We start from the raw sequence: 23862 nt of genomic DNA, 5'->3' as shown, positions 1-23862 counted from the left end.
AATTTTAAGTAACACCTACAGACAAGTTTCCTTATGTGTTCTTAGGAAGGAAATGATTGTTCCGTTTTAGTTCCTGAAACAAAGGTGTAATTTAAAGGAACAGTTCAACATTTTGGGAAATATGCTTGTTGACATATGAGAAGTAAGAAGTTACCACCAAGAGACAGTTAGCCTGGTTTAGCATAAAGACTGGAAAAAATGTGCACTCCATGCTAACATGCTATTTAGTATGCTAAAACAGTATGAGAGATTTTTTTGGTATGTCAGAAATCATAGTATAAAACCAATAGTACGTGAATGCATAGTATTTATAAAAATATATTACTGTGTGCACTGAACTTGACACCAACATAAATATCCCACAATGCATGACATGACAATGGCGGACAGCGACCGAGGCAGCTCTGGCGTGACGTCCGTAGCGCTTCAGTTTAAGTGTGAGTTAGGTTTCGCTTTGCTGGAGGTAATTTCTTTTTAAAATTAGCTCCTCGTTGGAACGGATTACCATGGTTACGTGTCTCTAACTGCCATGGAGGCTCTCAGGACTGGGCATGAATCGCGCTGAGCAGTGCGTCCGAAAAGTATGCTGACCAATAGTACACGTACTGAGTGAGTAGTAATTTATTAGATGAGTGTTAGCTTTAGAGTTGCTGCTAGTTAGCTGTTTCCCCTTGTTTCAAGTCTTCATGTGAAGCTAAGCTAACTGGCCGTGAATAGCATATTTCTCGAACGTTTTGAGCTATTTCTTTAAAGTTTGTTACTACAGAAACCTGTCGTTGCTGTTAATCGTGCTGCAAAGATCCTCTTTTGCTCATAAACTGACATATAAACATCCTTTCTTGCATCCTAACTCAGGTATATTTTAGCGCAGGTAACTTTACTTCTGTTGAAGTAAACCTGAAGGAAATGACAGTTTCCCTGCCTGGCAACATATTTAACTCATGCAACCTTCCACTCTCTAAATACTCCCCTCTCCACCTCCTTTTAACCCAAATCCTTCGCCTGCCTCAACTTCTCCCCGAAACACGTCACCTCACGCTCCTCCAGGCCCTCTCGGGTCGTCAGTCATTCCCACGGACACCTTCTGTCATAGACTCGGGTTTGCACCTCCGAGCTGCTCCCTCAGTGAACCTCCCCGTGAACTTTGTGCCACCTCCGGTGCTCCCAGCGCTCTGTAAAAGCAATTACTGGATCTAAAACAGGTGAAAAACAGTGTTGTTGCACAGACCAGGCAGAGATCAGTTCAGTAGGAGAAGGTTTGGACGCGGTTTGTTCGTTCGCATAAACACTTTGAGCGTTTAAACTCATCTGTTGACGAATCGCTCATCACAGCGGCAGCAGGCTCCCAAGCCTGTTGCAACTATGTGAGAGAGAGAGTGTGTGTGTGTGTGGGATGAGGGTTTAGGCACGTTGTCTGCTAGGCCGTCCAAGAAGCCCCAGGGCACCTCAGTAAAAGAGATAATTATCTTTTATCTGCTATGTTGTGACGGGAGATTATGGTTCAAATTTACGATTGTTAAGGAGACAATGCAAACGCGAGGCTGCTCTTTTCAAAGTGGCGAGGGGGTCTCGAACAAGTGAGAGAACTCCCACAATGCCGCCGCGGCTCATCCCTCATGTTTCAGGCTTCAGGTCTTTGGAAACAAAGGAAGGGGATAAGAGCAACAGCAGCCATTTACTTTCAAGAACAACTGTAGTAATCCTACATAAATTTATAGGAGGTTACAGTATATTATGTCTTGTATGGGTATCAAAGTGATATCAGAGGAGATTAAAGATACCACAGACTCCAATATGGTCAGTGTTACGTCGCTGTGGAGCATAAAGATGCTCTTAAAATACTCAATATTTCTATATAATGTCCCTGCAGGGACTTGGAGGTTGACAGTGGTGCTAAAAAGTGAATGTATGGCATCAGGATCATAGATAGGAGGAGTTCTCTATATATATAACATTTGTATGGTATAATGAAACTGCTACTGTATCCTCTGTGGTACATTTGACACATTATAGGCAAAATATTTCACATATATTCAAAATGACTGCGGCATTTTTGTGTTTTGACTCACTAGTTTTTACATGCTTAAGAGGGAATTTTTGAGTTACAGCAGATGAGTAGATTGATACCAATCTAAGGGCTGTCTGTTCAATATTAAGCTGCAGCTGTTAGCTTAGCTTAGCATTCAGACTGGAAACAGGCAAGAACAGCTAGCCTGGCTCTGGGTGAAGGTAATAACTGTTTTATTGTGGCGTAAACAAACAAGATATAACATGTTAATAAGTGAGATTCAGAGATACTTGTCATTTTTACCTTTGGACAGAGCCAGGCTAGCAGTTTCCCCCTGTTTCCAGTCTTTACGCTAAGCTAAGCTAACTGGCTGCTGGCTGTACCTTCATATCTACCATACAGACATTAAAGTGGTGTCAGTCTTCTCATCTTACTCGTCAAAAATAAGCAAATAAGTGTATTTCCCAATGTCAGACTATTCCTTTAACAATAAATAAATGCAGTAAAGAGTGATCTGGACCCAAAATGTGTGTTTAAGCTCAAAGACGCTGGAAACTTTGGGATCTCCACTCAAATTTCAAACAGCAAAGTTTGAGGGTTAAAATTTTTTTTTAGTGTCAAGTTTAATAACAGGAAACAACTAGACTCCTCTAAAACTGATTAAATAAAGTCTTTCAGAAAATATCCACTTATCAAGTTATTAATACCACATAAGTGCATCGTTCAAACGGACTCTTCCTGTGAAAGTGTTAAACGACTTCACGCGAAATGCTCTCACTAATGCACATTTTAATGATACACACTGCGCTGAGTGTGATACATGATAAAGATATTTTTCCAGACAAGCTTGTTTTTATCATTTCTATTAAATCGAATTACAGTTGAAGAGCAGGGGAAGTGCTGATGCATCTTTGAAACCCGCAGACGCTCACAGATATTGACCTTCAGAGACGCGTTCGAGCTGCTCGAGTTTGTTCGTGGGACATTAGAGGAATCATTAAGCCGCAGCACGCAGCCCACTCCGGCTCTCTGTGTTTGTATGTGAGGAGAAACTGTGACACACCCAAAACCATCAGAACGTAAAGCGAGGCGCTGACACATCCTGTATAAACACCTTTTTACTTCCTGTGGTGTGAAGTTTTTAGCACTGTGGGAAATTAGTGTGAAGGGATTTTTTTTTCTCCCTTTACTTTTTGAAAACACTAAATTTAAATACATGCCCTCATTATTAAAGATGTCATTATCATTTCACGTTAGCCCTCATTCATGTTTTGTGACAACTGTAACATTGCAGGAACTCAAACGGCCTTTTTAATGATTTTAAGACAAAGTTTGCAGTTTGAAGATTTGATGAAAAAAGGTATTTTTAGCGTGTAAAATCAGCAAATTCCTCCAAGATGGCGACCCCCAAAGCTGACCTGACCTCTGCCGATCGTGACAGCGGCACTGCCTGGATGAAGATGGACTGCCCCTCGCAGCCGATTACACCCGCAAATCTGTCATCATCCTCACCTGAAAGACGAGAGGCGGCCGCAGGAAGAGAGAGAGAGAGACGGACAGAGAGAGAGACAGAAGCAAGTGGTTTGTGACCCCGATGACGATGATGATGGAGGAAAGAGGAGATCACAGAGAGTTCGTCAATCCGCATTCATCCTCACCTGAGCCAGTCGCTGCACATCCAGTCACCCTTGGCAGACGTCCACAGCCGAACACCAGAGGGAAAAAGGTCAGCCAGAGGCCATGGGGTCCCACCACGGGGCAAAGCTCTCCTCAATCCCTCTATACACACACACACACACATACACACACCATTCCCATTCTCATTCCACATGCCCCCTTGACCTCACTATTAAAACACAGGAGCAAATCTCCCGATTGGTCACAGCGGCTCAGAAACAAATGACGCCAAATACCTGACTTCTGTATGGCCTTTTCTGCAGGGAGGCATGAGAGGGCTGCAGCCGCCGGATTTGGCTTTCCACTTGTGCAAATATATTCCAATATTGGAAATGCGGTTCCCAACAGTCCACATAATTTTGGGGTGGGGAGATCTGTTTGAGTTGTGCAGAGTTTACAGGCCACAGGCAACAGTTCGACAATGGCTACCAGAGCAAACAATGCGTGTTGCATCAGAGCGGATCGACTTAACCAGACTGATGATGTGCAGAAGTTAGCCGCGAAAGAATAAAGCAGAGAGGAAAAGAAGTAAAGAACACAAGGAAAATCATGGGACAATGTTGTGGATGTTTTCCTAATTGGATGTGTTGATATAAGCACCTTGTTATTTACTCCTGCGTCCCATCAGGGAGAATTTACCCCAGAATCTGCACCAGCATTAGCAGAAAAGGCTAATTGTGTTAGTTGAGGTTGTTTGTGGTTGTTTCGCGGATAAAAACCAGAAAAGTAAAGAGGACCCTTGTTTCGCTCATTCTCACACTACAATCACAAGTGCTCAGCGCTGATTTTTGTGGATCATTGCAGCAAATATTTTCATTTAAATCATCCAGGACCTCGTTGGAATTACGCTTTTATCCTGCGTAATGCTTTAATCGTATGCATAACATGTTGTTTGTTTCACATGCTTTTATAGTTTAATTTTATTTCTTTTTATGCTTTTTGTCTTTGCATGTCCAGGACTCTGTGTTGGACTGAATTTGCATTTTTTTCTTCTGGTTTTCTTTTTTTTCTTGCATTATTTTGTGAATAATGTGACAGATTTCATGTTCAAGAACCAGAGCAGATCATTATAGCAAACATTTTGGCAGTTTTCATCATTTTATTCTCATTTTCATCACCTTTTCCTCTATTTTTTCCATTTTTTTTTTTTGGCCTACTTATTGTTTTACTGTTTACTTTGAACTGCAGCACCCTGTATGAAAGATGCTGCACAGATTCGAGTTTGAGTCACTGTTTGATTTTAAAACATACAAATGTGAACAGGTCACGAACTGGCCTGCATGCACAAAGTTAAAACCTCATGCAAGTAAACTCAGCTGAGGCGACTCTGACGAATGCGCTCGTGTGTGGTCTCCTTTGACACTGGCTGCATTTTCCTGCAGCAGCTGATTGTGTTTCAGCAGGAGAAGTCGCAAGAAATGTAGCTAAAAATCAACGTATCTGCAGTCTGAAGCTAGCTTAAGCTTTCGTGTATTCTCCTGTGGTCACTCACGACTGGTGTGACTGCAGGTTTTTCAGCTACTCTCACAATCATAGCAGTGTGTTATCTGCAAAATCAAAACTAAAAGTCCTTTTCCCTCCCGTGCTGCATGTCGGATGCAGACTGTGGTGCATTGTGTGATGTGTTTGCAGTCTTAAAACCAGGAACTATTTGATCTGTGGGCTTTGAAAATTCTACCCTGGGATTACTTCCGGGTCGCCCTACAAAAGGATGTCACATCATTTTCATATGTCAGCGGTCGAAACCAACATAGTTCCTCTTTTTTTTCCAGCTGAACACTTGAATCATTTCTGAGCAGTAAAGGTGACTCATATACCAACAGTTTCTGTAAGATTTTGTGTTAATTATGAAGGTCTAGAATGGACAGGTGTAACTTCAGTTTGAATTTGCTTAAAATATTGGGTCAGGTTTCATAATTTGATGTTCAAGAAGCTGAATTCGAGTCAGAGGGAAATGGCTGAGATGATGCTGCTTCCTGGTGCATCCTGATGCTAAGCGACTGCTAAATGCTTGATGTGCGTGTACAGTGCTGCAGGTTGGTCGCTGTGTATTTATGCATGAGTGGGACGAGACAAAAGCCCCTTCAGCCTGTGCAGCCTGACCTCTGAGACCCTGCCATTTGATTTGTTCCTCCACTGCCACTGTTTATTTCTGCTCTTCCTGTTTGTGCTCAACTGACCGTAAGAGCCGTTCCTGTGAATGCCGGGTACAAAAAAACAGAAAAAAAGATGCCGCTGCTTGTGGCTGTGGTGGCAAGGTGAGCGGGAGGAGGCGGGGGGGTTGTGCAACGTGTCAAAGATCACACAGCGCAGAACGAGACAGAAAAGACGGCTCTCGACCACATCGCTAACATGTCAACAGAGATTAAACTAGTTTATTATTTTCAAAGAGGAAAAAAAATTACGAAACAAAAAAGCAGTCATATTTTACACTAGTGATTATTATTAAATTTTTACAACCATTCAGTCTGCATAACATAAAGAAATAATTCTACATCTTTGTTTATTTCGTATTTTTGGTACTCTGATTTATACATACAAATAACAAATACAGGAACTTTTTTTTCACAATGCATATAATCTGTGGGCAGGAAGAAAGTCTTTCAGGTGATCAAGTGTGTGTCTGTGCATGTGTGTGTGTGTGTGTGCGTGCATGTATGTGTGTGCGTGCGTGTGTGTAGGTGCGTGCGTCAACACAAACCAATTGCCCGAGACCTATAGCACATCCAACAAAAAAAAAAAAAGAAGAAGAAGAGAGATGCCTGCAGCCGGAGCCGCTGACTCTCTGCAAACTTAATGCAACACAATTCACGCAGGCGAAAACCGAGGCCTGCCCTTTCTCAAAAGTCTCTCCCTCTCATCTTCTCACCTCCTCCTCCTCCTCCCTTTTTTCTTTCCTCCGAGGCGTCCTCTCCTCATTCCTCTGGCGGCAAGTCTCTCCACCTGCCGCGACTCGTACCCTTCTCGTCGTTAGCTGCCCAGGGGCATGTTTCCTTTTTTTTTTCTTACTTAATTAAAAAGTCTTCATTAAATGTACTGTATTTCATACAATTTGTACAAATATATTCAACGTCTGTCTCTCCTCGTCTTCAGCAAGAAGAAAAAGAAGAAGGAGGGGAGCGGGGGGGTCCTGTCACACAGGTGCAAGGTGAAGAGAGGCGGGTTTGGAGATTTAGGGAGAGAGCGTTGTAAAAGTTTTTTTCATGTCTGTTTTTGTGATGTTTGTGTGTGGAAAAATGGCTTTTTGTACACAAATGGAGCTCCTTATCATGTGGATCAGCTGGGAGGACAGCCTCAATGTGGTGGCGGCGGCGGCTTGGGGAGGAAATGCTCTTTCTCTCCCTTGTTGGAGGAAAAAAAAGAAATCTTCCCCCTGGAGGTCAGTGTGCCACAGTCAAGTCGAGTCTGCAAAGCATTCACATCGCAGAGGTACTCTTTGATTTTTATAAAAATAAGATACAACTGAGGACAAAGGAGCCTAAAGCCCGTCGTTCTGGCGCCGCAGCTTGGCGGTGGGACAGGAGAGCTTAGGTCGGGCCGCGGGGCAGTTTGTCTTTTAGGATGTGGAAGCAGGTCAGCAGAGGTACCGAGGGACGTGGTGGTGGTGGCGAGGCCGAGGGTTCAGGGGCGGTGCAGCGCGGGGACGTCTAACCCATGGCTGTGACCATACTGGAAGGGTGGTGGGGGGCGAACGGGAGGCTCGAGGAGGGGTGCATGGGTGTGGGGGTGGTCAGCATGTGGCTGGAGTGCGAGAAGGGAGGGAAGGACGACATGTGGCGGGACAGGGCGGCCGGGCTGAAGGAGCTGCTCTTGTCCATCAGGCTCTTGGAGAAGTCGTCCATGCTGTCTTGGGACTTTTTGCTCTTCTTGGACTTGCTGGACATCTTCCTGTTCCTGGTCTGGATGCCTTCCTTCTTCATGGTCAGAGGTCGGTTAATCTGCTCTCGAAAGGAGACAGAAAAGATGGCAGATTAGTATTTTGTCGCAGCGGAGTCATGGCGCTGTGTTCACATGCGAGATAGAAATCTCAAAAGTTGGGCTTTCAGCATGAAGACGGGCGTAGTTATGGCTCCATCTACATTACACAGCACAATAAAAAAACAAGCTTAAGTGGAGGGTGTCACCAAGTTTGAAAATAAGGAAGAAAATGTGGCTTTTAAGTTTTCTTTGAGGCAGATTTTGGGGTTTTGGGGAGACATAATGACATGTAATGGATTCACATTATGAGGCGAATCTGAGCGTCCCATCCCGAAGCAGACGATTGTTTATATCTCCTCGTTGTGTGTGTTTGTTTTGGGATGTTGATTCCTTTAAGCTGAACTGTGTCTGAGGCTGCGGCTATGCCAGAAAGAAAGGGAGAGAGAAAAAAGATGGAGGGGGGGTGGAGGGGGAGATGGAGATGGAGAGAGTGTGTGCAGAACAGAGACGGACGGAGCAGAGTCTGGCAGCTAATGTGCAGCCAGCCGACCACAGAGACACATGGCCATGACGACCGCCGGCGTCGGCCAAGTCCTCCTCTCCACCCTCCTCCTCAACCGCGTGGCCGTCTCCTGGCCAAAATGGCCCCAGCTGCCGTATTCCAGCATAGGTTTAGCCGGGAATGAGAGCTGGATGATGGAATTCCGGCTGTGGGCAGGATTATGAGGGGAGGTGGATGAGGCCGACTGGCTTCCTGATCTTTCTGAGCGGTTCTTCCCGGGGAAATGGGAACAGGGATTTCTTCCCCGCTCTCTCTCTCTCACGCTGTCTGAGACATTGGCATTTTTCTCTGACTCTTTAAGCAGAGTGGCCTCGATGATTAGCGGAGGGCAGAGATCTGTAGCCCCCCCAGTGATGTGGTTTCATTCTCTAAGATGTGGCTCCATACTGGGTGACTTTCTCTGCCTTGTCTGCCTTGCTTCCAGCTCTGAGGCGCGCTACGCCCACCTAAAGCCGGTCAGGCCCGTGCCCTTTGATGCTGAGGTGTCTACCGTCTCACAGAGGAAGCCTCGGGCCTCCGGCCTGCGCTCGGCCGCCGCCGCCGCCGCCGCCCCGGCACATCAAACAAAAGCCAAAGTTTGAGTGTTTGACCACCGCAGAGCACGCAGCCTCTCACATCCTCTCTTCCGACAGCAGCAGCTAACCACCTGAAACCTCAGCCCCCGTGCAGAGGTGTCAAACCCGAACACACTCAGAGATAGAAAGATGACAAAGACACCTTTCACACATGGTAAGCAAACCCCCTGATTACTGATTACTGTGTTTTAGGTGTTAACAAGGCCTTTGTTTGTGGCAACTTTTCAGTTTTCACAAGCTCCTTATCTAAGCCAGAGCTTACGGGACAATAGAGCGCTGCAGTCAGGTGTGTTGGGACAGTAAACTCACAGCAGGAGCGCATGCAGGCGGCCGGGGGACTCCGCTCAATTCTCCGTGAAGAATGTGGAATTTGTTTCAAAGGGAAGCGAGCCCCGACAGAAGTCCAGATTTACCAAAATAAACTAATTTCACAATTACGCCGAGGTCGGGGTCAGTTCAAACGCCAACCCGCGACTGGGAAATATTATTCTTCTCTCCTTTTAACCTTGAATCTGAGTCTGTGGCGTCGAACTATCTGCCAAAAGTAACAGAGGAAAGTGATTTAACAGGGAGCGCTCGCGTGACAAGCAGGCCGGCAGAGCAGGATGCTCTCCCCTTTATATGTATAGGCCATCTTTATCTGCTGTCTGCTACCTACATGAGCCTGATTATTATTATTATTATTATTATCAATATTATTATCTTTTTATTATTATTATTATCATTATTAGTTTCAGTGACAATGGCTGTGCAATTAACACTGACAGCTTTGTGCACAGGAGGGGGGCAGAGATGAACGAGTCTCTGGGGGTTTTCAGATTCAGGATGTGAAATGATGTGGTGAGGCACTAACCAGCCCAAAACGAATCAGTCGGATTGGTGGTCAGAAGGGGGGACTCCAAGTCCCTGGTGCGCTTGAAACCAAATGGCTAGAAATAAGAAATAAAAAAATCGGCCTGGAAATTAATCGAATTTTAATTAAGCCCCCTTCTTTAATATTCAAAAGCACGGCGGCTGCGGGCTTAGTTCACTTCGGTCTTATACATTTTAGATTCGCACTTACTGCCAATAAATCATATTAATTCTGCAGTATTTGTTATCGCCGTGGCCCGGAAAGTCTCTGCAGGGACAAGTCAGATAAAATATTCAGAGGAGGAGGGAAAGGTGCCCGGCAGGACGTGATGAGGGAGGCGCGGAGAGGGTGAGGAAGATGGAGGGAGGAATAAATGTGCAGGACAAGCCGTGATGGCTCAGCCAGATATCCAGTGAAGGTTTATTACTTACATTGTGCAGTTTAAAGTAGAGGCCGCAGGCGTTACACACCGGGTCCCCGTTGGCGTTTCTCCGCCACAGCGTCGTCGTTGTCGTTTGACAGTTTGCGCACGACGTCCCTGCCCGCCTGGCTGCGGACTGCACGCGCAAAAAGGCCAAAAAGAGAGAGGGAGAGAGAGAGAGAGAGAGAGAGAGAGACCCGTCACATGACCACGCAATAACCCAATCAACATCAAGGTTTATTCTAGCAGCTTTAACACCAAGATTCAGGGCTTCCGCTCGTGAAATCCGTCATTTTTAGCACTTGAATGTCATTTTATTTTGTGCATCTGGGAAGTTTGACTCCACAGACGCCCTGTGGCGCGTCTTCAGGGCACTTCTAAGCAAAAAAAATCTGGGATTTTGATGCCTTTGTGTAATTGTGGCAGCCTCCTACATCTCTACAAATGCAGCAAAGAAAAGGGCATTTTATTTTCTGTCATCACAGATTAAATACAGTCGTTATTCTCTCTCGTGTGCATTGTGCAAAGCCATTAAAAAAAACAGCAGTCAATAAAGGCTTCACTTTGACTGTGTGCACACTCGCCACGTCCACCCATTGGAATTAAAGTCTGCATTGAGTGCGAGCTGAAAATAGTTTAAAATAAAGACAGAAACACCAAAAACAGAGCTGCTTTCACTCCAGGCTAAAAATAGCGTCATACAGCACATACCTCCAGCAGAATAAATATTTACAGAAGACATAAAAGCAGGGCCTTGAAATGGGAGAGCTATTAAATCTGATTAAATTTCCCCCCTTAAAGTGCGTGTTTGTGCCACGGAGGCTTGTCCTAAAGGTCCTGACGTTAGACAATTGGAATCGAGAGAAAGATCCTGAGCGCGTTCATGTTCACTGATTCTCCATTTAAACCGAACCAAAGCGGGGTTTTATTTGTAGGCCGCGTGTTTAAACATGATGGACATGATGGATAGAAAATCTGAATATAGGAAGCAGTGAGAGGAACCACGTGGCAATAAAATTGCGCGCGTGATTAAAGAAAGAGAGGTGGATGCTGTGGGCCTGGCTGCCTTCACTCCGTCCTGACACAGTCCCGGTTTGCTGCAGCGGCTTGACATTGATGTTATAATCTCTAAAAACAATCGATAGACAGGTGACCGCGAAGGACGCGCTCACGCAAAGGACTACATTATCTCAGGGAGGGATTTCCAATTATACGCACGTGGTGGCCTAATCACCCCTGCTGCCGCGTGCTGTGAATAACCAATCAGACTGGAGGAATAAACCTTATTAAGTCCACGTATGATGCGCGCATTATGTCTGCCTGTAATCCGCTTCCTCTTCTTCACCTTCATCGCATCTTCTTGCGCCATCTCTTGACTTTCTTTCACCTGCTTGATTTTTTTTCTTAAATCACGCCATGCTGTCACTTCACTGAACCTTTAAATAAATCAATTTTCATTAAATCTGAGCAAAGAAACATGATTTGGATGAATTACTACACAAATTCTCAGGTTGTCGGCTCCTAAATCCTCCTCTGGTGTCACTTTCTGGCCTCCAAATAAGATTTTTTTTTTTTTGCGCTTTTCCCCTGATCTTTGCCCGCCATAAATAAAAACTAGAAGGTCAAACGTGGCGTGCCAATTACGCAAACCTGACCATCCTCGCGTATTTAAGCAGATATTCTAAACACGTCTCCAGTCGTGACTGCGTGCTGGCCTGGCTCGGACTCCGCAGCCTTTATGTTTTGACTGGGGAAGCGGGCTGTGTTGTTAAAAGCGACTTATCTGCGCTGCTCAGACATCCGGCAGCCCTTTCCTGGGAAGTCGGGTTTTCACATTAGAGGCGAGGTGGAGGAGAGAAGAGGTCCAGAGCGGGACTGGACAGCCATCTTTGCCTCGAAAGATTTTTTTTTTCTCATAAGAAAGCAGAGGGGAACTCCTCTAAAGCTTCTAAGAGATGTAGCTGCGGTGAGGGGGGCTTTCCCTGAAATAACTGCAAAAAAATAGCTCCACAAGAATTGCAAAAATAGCTCAAATGCATCCTAAATAGTAAAATGTTAAAATAATGTTGATATGATGGAGCTCATTGTGCGTTTTTTGAATGCAGGCCTGCAGCCACACTGCAACAAGCTACAGTGGAAGCAGTTTTTTTCTTTAATGAAGGCAATGCATCTCCAAAATACACATGGGGCCTATTGTTTGAACAGAGTACTCTGTGAATCAATGACAATTTTAGCAAATAAAAAATAGCATCGTCATTGCATTTAAAAAAAAAACTGTGCAGTTTTTTCTATGGTAGTATCTGAAAACAGAGACCTGCACTTGTCGAGTCAATTTCCTGCAGCTAATAGGCCTACTTCTTCCTGGATAGGGGAAAAACAGAGAGAGAGACGGAAATGTCATCAATAGAGAAATGTGGTGGAGACGTACCAGCCGCCGCTTGGGCTTGATGAGAGGGCGATTCTGCCCGTTCATCTTGTGATAGAGTCCGCAGGCGTTACACAGATAGTGTCCCGTACCGTCCCGCCTCCACAGCGGAGTCGACGTGGCCCCGCAGTTCACACACTCTCTACCCTCTGCAAGAGCCAACACACACACACACACACACACACACACACACACACGTACACACGCGCGCGCACACACACAGACACGCACACGACATGGAGACAGTGTCCAGGTCAGTTGGTCCTTAAAAATGTGAAATAACTCTCAATGCATGTTGGGAACAGAAAAGGTGAGTGAGAGGAAATATCGAGGTGTTTAAAAAACATGCAAATCAGCGTTACAGCATCTTTACAACAGCAACAAAAATTATAATAATGATGATAATAGTCAGATTATAATAATAATGGTAACATTGCAAATATAACAATGTATTTTACTGCAGCAGGTATTTTGTTTGTAATACACACACACGCAAACACACACACACACACTAGATAAATGTGGTTAGTGTTATTGGTGAATACAGCACGTGTGTTAAAGGTCCATGAAGCAAAAATCATTTAGATAAACCACAAAATCTTTAAGCTAAGTGTCCTTGAACAGGATTTTCAGACGTGAATTTAAACAAATCTAATGAAACAGGCCTTTTTCTTTCTCTCATCAGCCAAACTCTGCTTTAAATAATAATAATAATAATAATAATAATAATAATAATAATAATAATAATAATAATAATAATAATAATAATAATAATTTTATAATTTGTCCGTTCATATTGTGTCTTAGCGCAGGCGGTGTCCTTTGTTTTGGAATGATTGAGGGGCGTTCAGGGTTGACTGGCACTTCTCTAGTGACACCGACAGGTGAGACGCGCACTAACAGTTTGACTGGAGCATCGAGGGGCCTGAAACTGAAACAAGCGAGCTGCAGTCACACTCACATTATTTGAAAGCAGAGACTCACACAGCGCTTTTGTGCAACGCCGAGAGCTTTTGCATCTTCATGCAGCCGCACTTCCCCTTTTTTTGTTTAGTTTTTCTTTTTCTTTTTTTGTTTTTTCGAGTTGCAGAAACGCACACAGGCCGACTTCTCGTCAAAGAGAGGGAGGTGCGTCGGTGCGGGTCGTGGCGCTTTGAGATGTGACAGACGTGCCAGCACCTGGACCAGCGCGTGCTTCTGTCTCTCTTTCTCTTTTTCTTTCTTTCTTGCCAACAGACGACTGCTGCTGAAATCAAACAGGAACTGTGTCAGATCCGATGCATTTGATTCGAGAGAGAGAGAAAAAAAAAACACGGTCCCTGAAGTGTAGATTTTCTTTACTTCACGACGAGTGTTTGGGTTTTAGGGAAATGCTGAACGCTTTCTGCGAAATATGAAGTTTACATGAGGCGCACTCTGCACTGATAAGCCCGTTAAATAGAGGAATACTCCTCAGATCGGGAAATATCTTCAAATGCACATTATCCTCGAATTAAAATCTTTATTTGCATTAATGGACCAGTGTATGATGCTGAATAATCCCGATGATATGCATCAGATAATCCACTGTTTTCTATACTCCCATCAAAGCCTCTGATATTAATCTCATTACAGAAAAGTGGTTTTCAGCTGCGCAGCAATAACCTTTAAAATAATTACCCCTCCTCACAATTTAGAAATATGTGCCCTCACTCCCTCTTTCTCTCCCCTCCCTCGGTGGTTCGTGCACTCTGCCACGGCGACGGTTCACCCGCTTTTTCCCTGTGAATGAACACGCAGCATCCGGTGCTCTACCGCTGGGTAAACAATGCAACTGTGGCGTGCACTGGTCTGACAGTAATGGGATTATCTTAAACATATAAACGGGGCGACACAGCCCAGAGAGCTGGCTTCCCCTCTGTCTCTCTCCCCCCGCGTGTTAGTGCAGAGGAAGACGGAAAAAATGAGCTAAATTCATCTCAGCGAGCCCGTTTGCGTCAGGATGATTCTGCTTTGCTGGAGGGAAAATGTGCAATAACGTTCGGGAATTATAGCTCTGTTTTTAGAATTAATAAAGATTAATAAAATCAAAAAGGTTCATAACATTTATCAATCTATTTTCCATTTAATTTATTTTTTAAACTACATTAACTTAAGATATTTGCACATTTATTTACAATATATTTAAATCTTTAAAATCAATGTATTATTATTATTATTATTATTTTTCTTATTTGCGGGTGATGAAAGAAAGAGCTTTGAGGCATTTTGATGCGCCTGTTCAGAGTACAGGTCGACCTGAATGGCCTTTAGCCCCAGAAGGAGAGCTTGTTCATGTGATGGATGAATGAGCTGCTCGTGGGCTTTTTTTTTTTTTTTTTTTTTTTTTTTTTTTTAGTATGAGATTAAACATGACTGATCATTAAGGCTGCAAATCTGGGGAATAATGTTAGATCAAAAGGGAATGTAATAAAGCGCACGCCTACCTGAACAGGACCTTGTTTTTGGTCTTGTTTTGGAACCATAACTAGAAGGTGACCCACCTATCAGGCTACTTGGTGGGAAGAGGCCTGGGCCGTATTCAGGGACATAGGGTGGGTATGTGGCGATGGGGTGGTGGGCAGAGGATGACCCTGCTCCGATTGATGCCACGCTCCGGCTGTGAGCTGACTCCAGTTTCATACTCTCGGCCAGGGTCACCTGGTACTTTATGCACTCTTTATCCTCCTGCCGCCCGGAGCTGCTGGAGCCCGGGGTGGATATGCCGGGGTCCGGGGATACGTCTTTCGGTGGGGTCGGGGGAAACGTGAAGAGGTGCGGACTGGAGTGGCCGGTGGACAGGGAGGAGGAGGAGGCCGGGGGGTAGACGGACAGGCTGGCCGGGGAGCCGTGGTGCAAGGGGTTCTTGGGGAAGGGGCTCAGGTTCCAGGGAGAAGTGCTGTGGTGCGGGGCGATGCCTTTGCTCCCCTCCAGCCAGGGCAGAGAGCCGTGCAGTAATGAGGGACGGCACACCTGGCTACCTGGGGCAGCACAGAAACACAAGAAAACATCACAACCTGATTTCAGCCTGCAACCACAACAAATACGCATTAATTCGTTTGTCATTTAGAAGTGGACGAGCCGAGCTTCAGGCCTGGACATTTACGCGCACATTTACGCACAGATTTACCAAATAAATTCACTCACATTTCATTTTTTTAGATTGAACATTTAACACAGCTCTGATTTAATTTGACTTCCTGTCGAGATTCTGTTGATGTGAAGAAAAACTGGAGTTTCATATGGCCACGCACGTGCATATTTTTGCCCATTACCTTTTCAGGCCTTGACGCTACAGCCGAATACTTGTAGGTCAGAATCCTCAAAAGAAACTACGGCGTGATTGACTGTTGAGGAAGTTAAAGGCTGCAATAAAGGGAACTCCATAAATGGCACTGCGTTCACGAATAGCATGTTAAAATAAAGATTAATACGGTGCGTGCGCTCAGACGTGAAAACAAGCCGCCGAGCGACTACCAAAATATTCCAGGTGCATCTGTGACTCCTGTGCCAACACATCTATTTGTTTAAATCCGTAACTAAACACTCGATTGATCCAGAAAGCAAATTACGCACGGGCTTTTGAAAAACTTCTTTGACATATGAGTCAGCTGAATGTCAGCCGTGTTTGTGAAGTTTAGTCGGTAACAGACAGCGATACAAGCGGCAGACAGAAACCAAAGACAAACTAGAGGTAAACCATACATGTTTACGGCGTGGTTTCACAGCACTTAAGCTCTCAGCTTTTTAAGACAAAGTCAGCTCAGGCCAAAACCGAAACCTGGTCCGGATCACAGTCAGATAATACAAATAATTCCAAACACTGTGACAGTAATTGAGTATTTGCTGCAGGGATAAATTACGCACACGGATCCAGGCAGGATAATGTGCACATTATTAAATAAAAGGCCTAAAGAGGCCGTTTACTTACTGTGTGGAGGAGGAGGGTACCTCTGGACGGCTCGGACAGAGTTTCCATAGTATGGAGAGACGTGGTTCCCCTGTCCATCGATATTAAAGAGTACATCCACATCGTCAGCGAGGGGATACTGCGAAGGGTCCATGTATGAGTGGCCGAGGCCCGGGTGATGTGAGCCGGGATGCTGCTCGTTCAACACCGCGGGATGATGGCTCATCCATCGTGGCTGATCCGCACTTACTTCCATTGCTTTGCCTTTTTCTTTAGCAAATGTTCATGCACGCCGAAGCAAACCGGTACAAGTCACAAGATAAGAAATAATCTGTCCCAAATCCGTTTTTAGTTAAATCCACAGGTTCCGCGCTTGCTTCCGATCACCTGGAGACAGAGAGAAGAATTTATTGTCTTATTTTCTCTAATCTGTTCACATGCAGCACGACTAAAACAGGCAGCGGGCTCAATTTACCCGGCTTTCTAAAAAAAAAAATCAAATAATATTTAAACACGACACATACCCCACATTACAAATGCAACAAAGGTGTTGACATATAAATACGTCCAAAATGGAATCCAGTCCCACGCAGAGTTCCTGAACTTCTTCCTCTCAGAAAAAAATGTGAGTGTTTCAGCCCAGCTCAACAAGTAGTGGAGGTTCGTGGAGGTTGGTGGAGGCGCGGGGCTCGTTTGCGGCGGATGGCTTCAGAGCACACTGACCAGCACCAGCAAGTTAAACTCACTGATCAAATCTCTGTTTGTGCGCAGTTGTAGCCCTCTCCATTAACTCCGCTCCTCTCTCTCTCTCTTTCCCTCCCGTCTGTGTGCCTCTTACTCGCTCACCCTCGCTCTACCTCTCTCTCCCTCTCTCTCTCTCTTGCTCTCTCTCTCCAGCTCCCTTTTTTTTTTTTTTTTTTTACAGTGAAGGCATTCTTTCAGGATGGCGCCAGGCAGCTCAATGCTTGCAGACAGCTGTGGCGCGACGCAACTTAAGGAGGGTCTGTCAGTGTCATCAGTTAAGGGGAGGGGCCTGCCCTAATTGAATATAACGTGGGCCAGGAGAGATGCAGAAGTGCTGCGAGATTTTTTTTTTTCAATGACCTTGTCAAAAAAAAAGGCGTTATTTAAAATATGACTGTTTCTTATTAGCAGTCCTAATAAAACTTCACACCTTAGTTACGCATGGGGCGCCAGGATAAAGGTGTAGGAAGTTATTCTAAATTATTCTAAATAAAACTATAAGACATTAGCATGAAGTATAAAGAGGAAATTAATAGAAAAATAAACAATTAAAAAATACATCTGAAACTCCATGAAAGCGTCTGAGCCCATACATTAAAGCAGCAGCACTGAAGAGCGCAGACATGTTTTAATCTCAGTGTGTGTCTGAAGTCTGCACTTTTCTAAACAGTCTGCTGCAGTTTGTCTGTGCACAGCCGCAGGAAGAGAACAAGAAAGGCTGCAGCAGAGCCTGTTGCTCTGGGCCAATCGCAGGTTGCGGGACGTGCAGGCTCTTAAAATTGTGACAGTGCGTCCCCTCGCGGTGACAGGCGCGTTATTCTAATGGCACATCCGAATTGAGCCGAGCTCCTCACCGTGAAGCAGCGCAGCACAAGGACGCCCGAGACCGAGTTTAGATTCTCCCAAAACTACAAAAATATCCTAATGTAGGCTATTACTGTCTGTCAGTTAACTTATCAGTGTCTGTGCAGTAACCTGCCCGCTACAGCAACTCAAACAGACAAGCAACAATGGCTCGTGTCATTATTTATTCAAAACAGTGCATTAAATGTAACACGATAGCGCGCGCGCAGGGAGTGATTTACCCCTCCTTGCTTCCCATCTTTTTCCAAGTTTAATGAACAAGCAACTAGAATTAAAGGATCGACCCTTTGTCCCTCCCAGTCAGAGAGGAGTGCAGCCTGCGTGCTCAGTGGCACGCGGGCGTGATGCCGTGCGTTTGCGGAGTTATCCACCTCACCGCGCGGCAGAATGGGGGCTGCTCCTCGGGGAAGTATTTCATGTCTGGAGCCCAGTTTGGCTTCCTCGGACTGGCAGCATGTAACAGTAGAGTCGGGGATGCGTGGTGGGGGCAGCCTCGGCGACGCCACTGGATGTGACGTCACCGCGGTGTAAACAGTCAGGAAATGAACCGTCTGACGGCGCGCAGCGGCTAGGCAGCGGGAGCGCGCACGCCCTTGCACCACGTAGGTATCAGCGTGATCCTGTGGCAGGCTGGTATCAGGTAGGGTCGGTTTTAGTGGGGGATTGATTGGCTGCGCAAAAAATAAAAATAAAAAATGCATGAATTGGACTGTCAGTGATCAGCAGCAGGACAATCTTTAAGATAAAGTTTAGCAGCTGAGATTTTTAAACGCCTCCAAGGCCTCATGTGTGCAGGTGATGGCTCCATTAGTGCGTATTCGTCTAATTCTCAATTTATTTCCCCCCTCTTTGAAATCGAGGTTGTTGTTAGCCGGGCGCGTGGGAGCACACACTGAGAGAGACTTGGCAAAGCGTCGTATTTTTCCTCTCCAGGAGAGCCCTACCTGGAGAGAGAGAGGGAGGGAGAGAGAGGGGAGGGGGGGCGTTTCTCACTCAGGCAAACCTGAGACTGAACTTGGATGCAAACTGCTGTAGCTGCCATTGTCAAGCTGTCAGCGGACTCGTGTAATTATCCTCTTGAAAAGTATCGCGGAGCCATTATCCACAAAGTACCCGTTATAGGTGCTCAGAGGCAACACATGACGGTAAATGTAGCCTAAAATCCCGATTATGTTTTTTTGTTTCTTGACTGGATGTATCGAAGCTTAGAGAATGGGACATGGAAGCCGTCCCATGACTTGATTCCCAAGCCTCGGTGTCAATAACGCCGGAGCTTATTCAGCACGGAATAAGACTGGCTCTCTTAAAAAGTTGTCATTTATAATCCCAATCTGTCGCCACGGAGGCAGAAATAGTGGCTTCAGCGCGTCTTTCTCCCTCACTGTGTGCGCGCATTAGCCTGTTTTTGAAGCCACTGGCCTACAAATAGCAGCGCTGTTGTGCGTAAAGGTTGATTCATAAAAGTAGGCGAGGGGCCAGTCCGTCTTTTGATGGCGCAGATAATTTCTGAGTGATTCTGTCAGCCAGCTTTGATTAAAATCACGACGTGGCACAGTTTCTTTTTCTACATGGCGCCTGAGAATTTAAGGCGCGAGAGGATTATTCCATTGCCAGCGTGGGGGATGAAATGTTTCAGATAACGGCTGTGTGTTTGCGTGCACTTTGTCCCCCAACTTCCGGCGTGTGGCCTCGTCAGCAATTCTAATCATTGTTTTTCCTCATAAATAATAATTTCCTTCCGTCAGCTGATTAATCAGAGGTCAGGGAGATAAAATCACACAACAATAATAACCATAATATAACGCTAGCAGCCTGCAAGTAAAATAAGAATTAATGACAAAAATATTTATTGTATTTACCTATATTTTAAACAGAAGCATATTTAGAGGCCATTTAGAAACAAGAGAAGATACAAGAGAGAATTTCACAAGATTAATAATAAAATAGTGTGTTTGTGTGTGCGCGCGTGTCTGTGTATGTGTGTGTGTGTGTGTGTGTGTGTGTGTGTGCGTGTGCGTGTTTCATCCAAAGCTTTGATATCTGGCTTCACAATTGTGCCGTGTTTTGCACAATTTCACTCATTTCAACATAAACTGTCCAAAATAGCCGCGACTCGTATTAAGCTTTCATCCTCAAAATAAGAACAAAGTAAATAAAGAACACAAAAATGCAGCTGAACGGACGAAAACACACAGGATGCATGGTTTCTGTATGTGTGTGAGTAATGATAAATAAACTGTGTGAGTGTGAAGCTGCTGTGATATAACGATGAAGATGCTCAGTCACTGATAGAAACGCTGCAGGCCAGTCATTGTGATGTGTAACTGTGATATATTTTACTGGCCAAATGCTCTTTTATACATTTTGAAACCGCTATAGCACCGCAGGTAGTCTCCATGTTACAGTTCTTACTCTGTGAGTCATTTGTTACCTTTCTAGTCTTTTCAAGAAAAGAAACACACACACACACACATCTGCCCTTCTGTCAGCATGTGAACCAACTCGGCTTCTTAGAACAAAACGAGGGCGTCAAATTCTGCCCATCGAGCGCGTGAAACTTGAAAAACAGACGTGGATTTCCTAGAACGATTAAAATGAGAACATAAATCACCTTTTCTTCGAGTGTGAAAAAGTAGCTCTTCGTGTTTTCTGTCATTCTTCCCGACGGAAAAAAAAAGAAAAAGAAAAACAAAATGGTCTGCCAATTGACTGACTCGCGATGCTTATCAGTGTCTATATCGCTTCTCGCCAGACGCACTGATGTAATCTTTCATTTAACGCGCGGGGCCTTTTCACCTCTTCGCCTCTGCGTTCCCACCGGAGACAAAGTCATTCATGTTTCTGCCTCATTTATTAATTCCGCTCTGAAGGCATCAACGCGACAATTTTGACTGAATTTTAATTTGAGCTCGGGATCGATCCGCGGTCCACAACTCGCGCAATAACGCGCAAGACAACAATCTGGACGGTGGCACGAGATTCAAATCAAATATCTCGCTGCTGTCCCTCTTTGTCGCGCGCAAGGCCGGTGGCAGCTTTTTAACCCGGTTTAAAGGATTTTTATAATATTTCGATAACATTACAACATTTAATGTGACAAAGAGTGAGCAGTCTAGCTGTTCTGGAAAATAAATGACAGAAACATAAAATAGTGCGAGGACTTTGACGCCGCTGGAGCTCTTGGCCCGTGATTGTGCGCGTGTGATGCCCTTAATTTGGCATCCTATGCATTGCAACAGCGGCTCTCTCTCCGCCATATCAAGGCATATCGACCAAAGACGAGATGGAGGGGACTAATAACGGGAGGAAACGCAGCCTCAGCAAGCCCAACTGCTTTCCTTATGACCCGCCGGCAAGGTAATCAGATCAATTTCACGGCTTGTGTGGGATTCTGCCTGTACCACCGACCTGAGCGGTGGGTAATAGGTCGTTAAAAGCCTTCATCTGCGCTATTTTGGGGGGGCAGTTTTGAGATATGTGCCTAAAAATGTGCAGAAACGCGGTTCGGCTGTCGTTTAGCTTATTTTTTTACAGATCGACCCCGAGTCGATTTGGCACACGCGTGGCGGAAAAGGCGAGCTAATTATCGGCCAGGCGAAAATCACGCTCGCGTTGAGAGAAATGAGAGCACGGCTGGGTCAACAAGCAGCACAGCGGCGCGCAACAATGGCGCTCGTTATGGATGTTCAGCCACTGCTACCAACACCACAGCCCCGTTTCCAGCAAGTGCACACAGCCGAAGTGAAGGTGAAGCCGACAGCTTCCTCTCTGGCTTTCAATGAACTGCTGCTGCTTTTTTTTCGTTTTACTTCGTTGATTTTCATCTGAGCAATCATGCAAAGCCGCTCGCAAAAGTTTCCCATCATTCATACCCGGGCGACATCAGTGAGCTCTCACGCACAAAGCGGCGGAGGGGAGAGGCAGCCCGGTGGACGCACCGGCTTCAGAGCAAATCTAAATATTTACTGACCTGTGGTGGTGGACGCTGGACGGGTGGAGGCTTTTTTTATCCCTTGCAGATGTGAAGAAAGAGTGACATAGAGATGGAGGCGCCGGTGGCATTTAGAGAGAGAGAGACAGAGAGAGGGGGAGAGAAAGAGAGGGCGAGAGTGAGAGCGGTGGACGGGAAAGGAAAAAAAACACACACTCATACGGTGGTGCCGCTGCTGCTGCTGCTGGAGGTGGAGGTGGTGGTGGTGGTGGTGGTGCGCGCGCCCTCGGTCCCGGAGTCACATCATCATATAACACACCGCGAGGAGAAACACGCGCGCACATAGGCTACCGGGCAGGCTGCACGCGCATATGGGCCAACCAAAGGCGGCCTCTTTACCGTACTTACTGTACTGTGCACGCCAGCGCTTCCGGGTCTGAAAGCATCACACGCTGGAGGAAAAGAAACCAGTTAATAGCAGTCGAAGCCAATGGGAATAAATCATAAGATTAGAGGAGAGATTATTTTTACTGGGCAGCCATTTATTTATTTATTTATTTATTACTCCTATAATTTTGCCCCTTTATTATTATTCTTTTATTTTTATTTCTATTGTGTTTTTTTATATATATATAAATAAACACCTGATCATTCCAAGTATATAAATGCCTCTCTATAATCAGGTGTTAATGGCCATATAGCAACACACTTTTTCCGTTCAAAAAAATCAGTTTTAATGGTTCCAACGTGGACCTTGTGTATGATAAATGTGGTGCATTTTGTGCTCGAGCAATGCAGAATTCAGTGAGTTGTGTAAGTGTGTTATCCGTGCAGCCACCTCCGAGCAGAGAGCGGTGCCCGCACAGTTTGTGCTCTGCAGATATTTGCAAGATCTCTCCGTGACACACAAAATGCTGCGCCTCCTTTTGTGTTGGCGAGAGGAGCCTTTTCTCTCCTCGCTGCCACAAAGGACAGATGAAGCCATAGCTGGAGTCTAATCACCTCCAACGATCCGCGCCAAACTCCACACCGGCGCGAGCTCCGTTTGAACAACGCGTGAGCAAACGCATCTGAAATCTTTGCGTATCAATATGGTAATGTGATCGGGGCTGCACTGTGGCCTGCTGGCTTTAGCAGTTGTTGCGAAAATGGCAAAAGCCTCCACATACATCCACCGCTAACCCGGAGCATATAGGGGCCTGCTAGCCTGCTTATTGACACCATGGTTCATTGAAAGGAGCAGCAAGCAAATCCGATCCTTCTCTCTGTGAAATGCACTGAGGAGAGGAGGAGAGGAGGAGAGGAGGAGAGGGAGGATGCTGGAGGCTTGGTATCTCTCGTGTTGCGCCTTGACTCTTCGAAGGAGAATGTAAACTGATCACACCCAAATCTATCTGTGGGGAAGAAATTCAATTAAGGTAATAAATTAAAGATAATTGGCACAAACCTCGTTGTATAAACTTACGAATGCGACTGCAGCCAAATGTGTCTTTTTAAACCAATGAATAATTCAGCATTTCCATGCAGGGTAAGCGCAGCTTTTCATTTATGGAATTAGTGTTTCAACATCTAAATGGAATTAGAAAATAACACATCCAGATAGCAATGATTTATTAATCTGCCTTTGACGTAAATAAAGTGCTTATTTTGGGAATTATTAGCTCTTCGATTTCAATGTAAAGGTGAAGTTAATGCGCGTCGTGCTGATGTCTTTGATAGCAGCTAATGGAAAACAACAGTTAAACCGGCATTCATGGCGCAGATAATTAAAGCATATTATAGGTGTAATAAAAAGATTAATTATGAGGAAAATAACGAGAATCAATTTGGTCTTGTTCAGTCGGGATAGAATTAAATAAGGGGGGAAATAAACGTTGATTTTGAAAGGGAGCGGGTGTAAAATGACATGTTTTTTTTAGGAAGAGGAGGGGTGTAGCTATGGCTGAGTCAGCCCTT

The 23862-nt window shown here is 45.2% G+C and overlaps 1 protein-coding gene and 1 long non-coding RNA gene across 8 annotated transcripts in view; one reads left to right on the top strand and one right to left on the bottom strand.

Moving 5' to 3' along the window:
* Window positions 1-6033: 6033 nt before the first annotated feature.
* Window positions 6034-22151, bottom strand: gata3 (GATA binding protein 3). 7 transcript variants are annotated; one of them, XM_041963677.1, is made up of 7 exons: window positions 16892-17290; window positions 16389-16754; window positions 14905-15438; window positions 12532-12588; window positions 12329-12375; window positions 10025-10150; window positions 6034-7623 (listed from the first exon to the last, which is right to left on the bottom strand). In XM_041963677.1, the coding sequence occupies exons 2-7, from the start codon at window positions 16621-16623 to the stop codon at window positions 7333-7335; spliced, it is 1290 nt and encodes a 429-aa protein (XP_041819611.1). In that variant the 5' UTR covers window positions 16624-16754; window positions 16892-17290; the 3' UTR covers window positions 6034-7332. The 7 variants fall into 7 exon arrangements, with proteins under 7 accessions (XP_041819611.1, XP_041819614.1, XP_041819610.1 ...); XM_041963680.1 differs by having other exon boundaries at window positions 14962-15438; XM_041963676.1 differs by lacking the exons at window positions 12329-12375; window positions 16892-17290 and adding an exon at window positions 21946-22151 and having other exon boundaries at window positions 12443-12588.
* LOC121625555 overlaps window positions 20749-23862 on the top strand; it is a 39660-nt gene continuing 36546 nt past the window's right edge. The window contains exon 1 of the long non-coding RNA XR_006007917.1: window positions 20749-21332. This is a non-coding gene — a long non-coding RNA (uncharacterized LOC121625555). The remainder of the gene's footprint in view (window positions 21333-23862) is intronic.

This window comes from Chelmon rostratus, chromosome 22, assembly GCF_017976325.1.
Source record: "Chelmon rostratus isolate fCheRos1 chromosome 22, fCheRos1.pri, whole genome shotgun sequence".
In the NCBI taxonomy this organism is placed as follows: Eukaryota; Metazoa; Chordata; class Actinopteri; order Chaetodontiformes; family Chaetodontidae; genus Chelmon; species Chelmon rostratus.
This window is presented reverse-complemented; position numbering and strand designations above follow the sequence as displayed.

Coding starts and splice junctions, on each gene's coding strand:
- gata3 (XM_041963676.1), bottom strand. CDS start 16,623: ATGGAAGTAAGTGCGGATCAGCCACGATGGATGAGCCATCATCCCGCG. Junction 15,439..16,388: donor GTACCCTCCTCCTCCACACA/GTAAGTAAACGG, acceptor GTGCTGCCCCAG/GTAGCCAGGTGTGCCGTCCC. Junction 12,589..14,904: donor AAAAACAAGGTCCTGTTCAG/GTAGGCGTGCGC, acceptor TGGCTCTTGCAG/AGGGTAGAGAGTGTGTGAAC.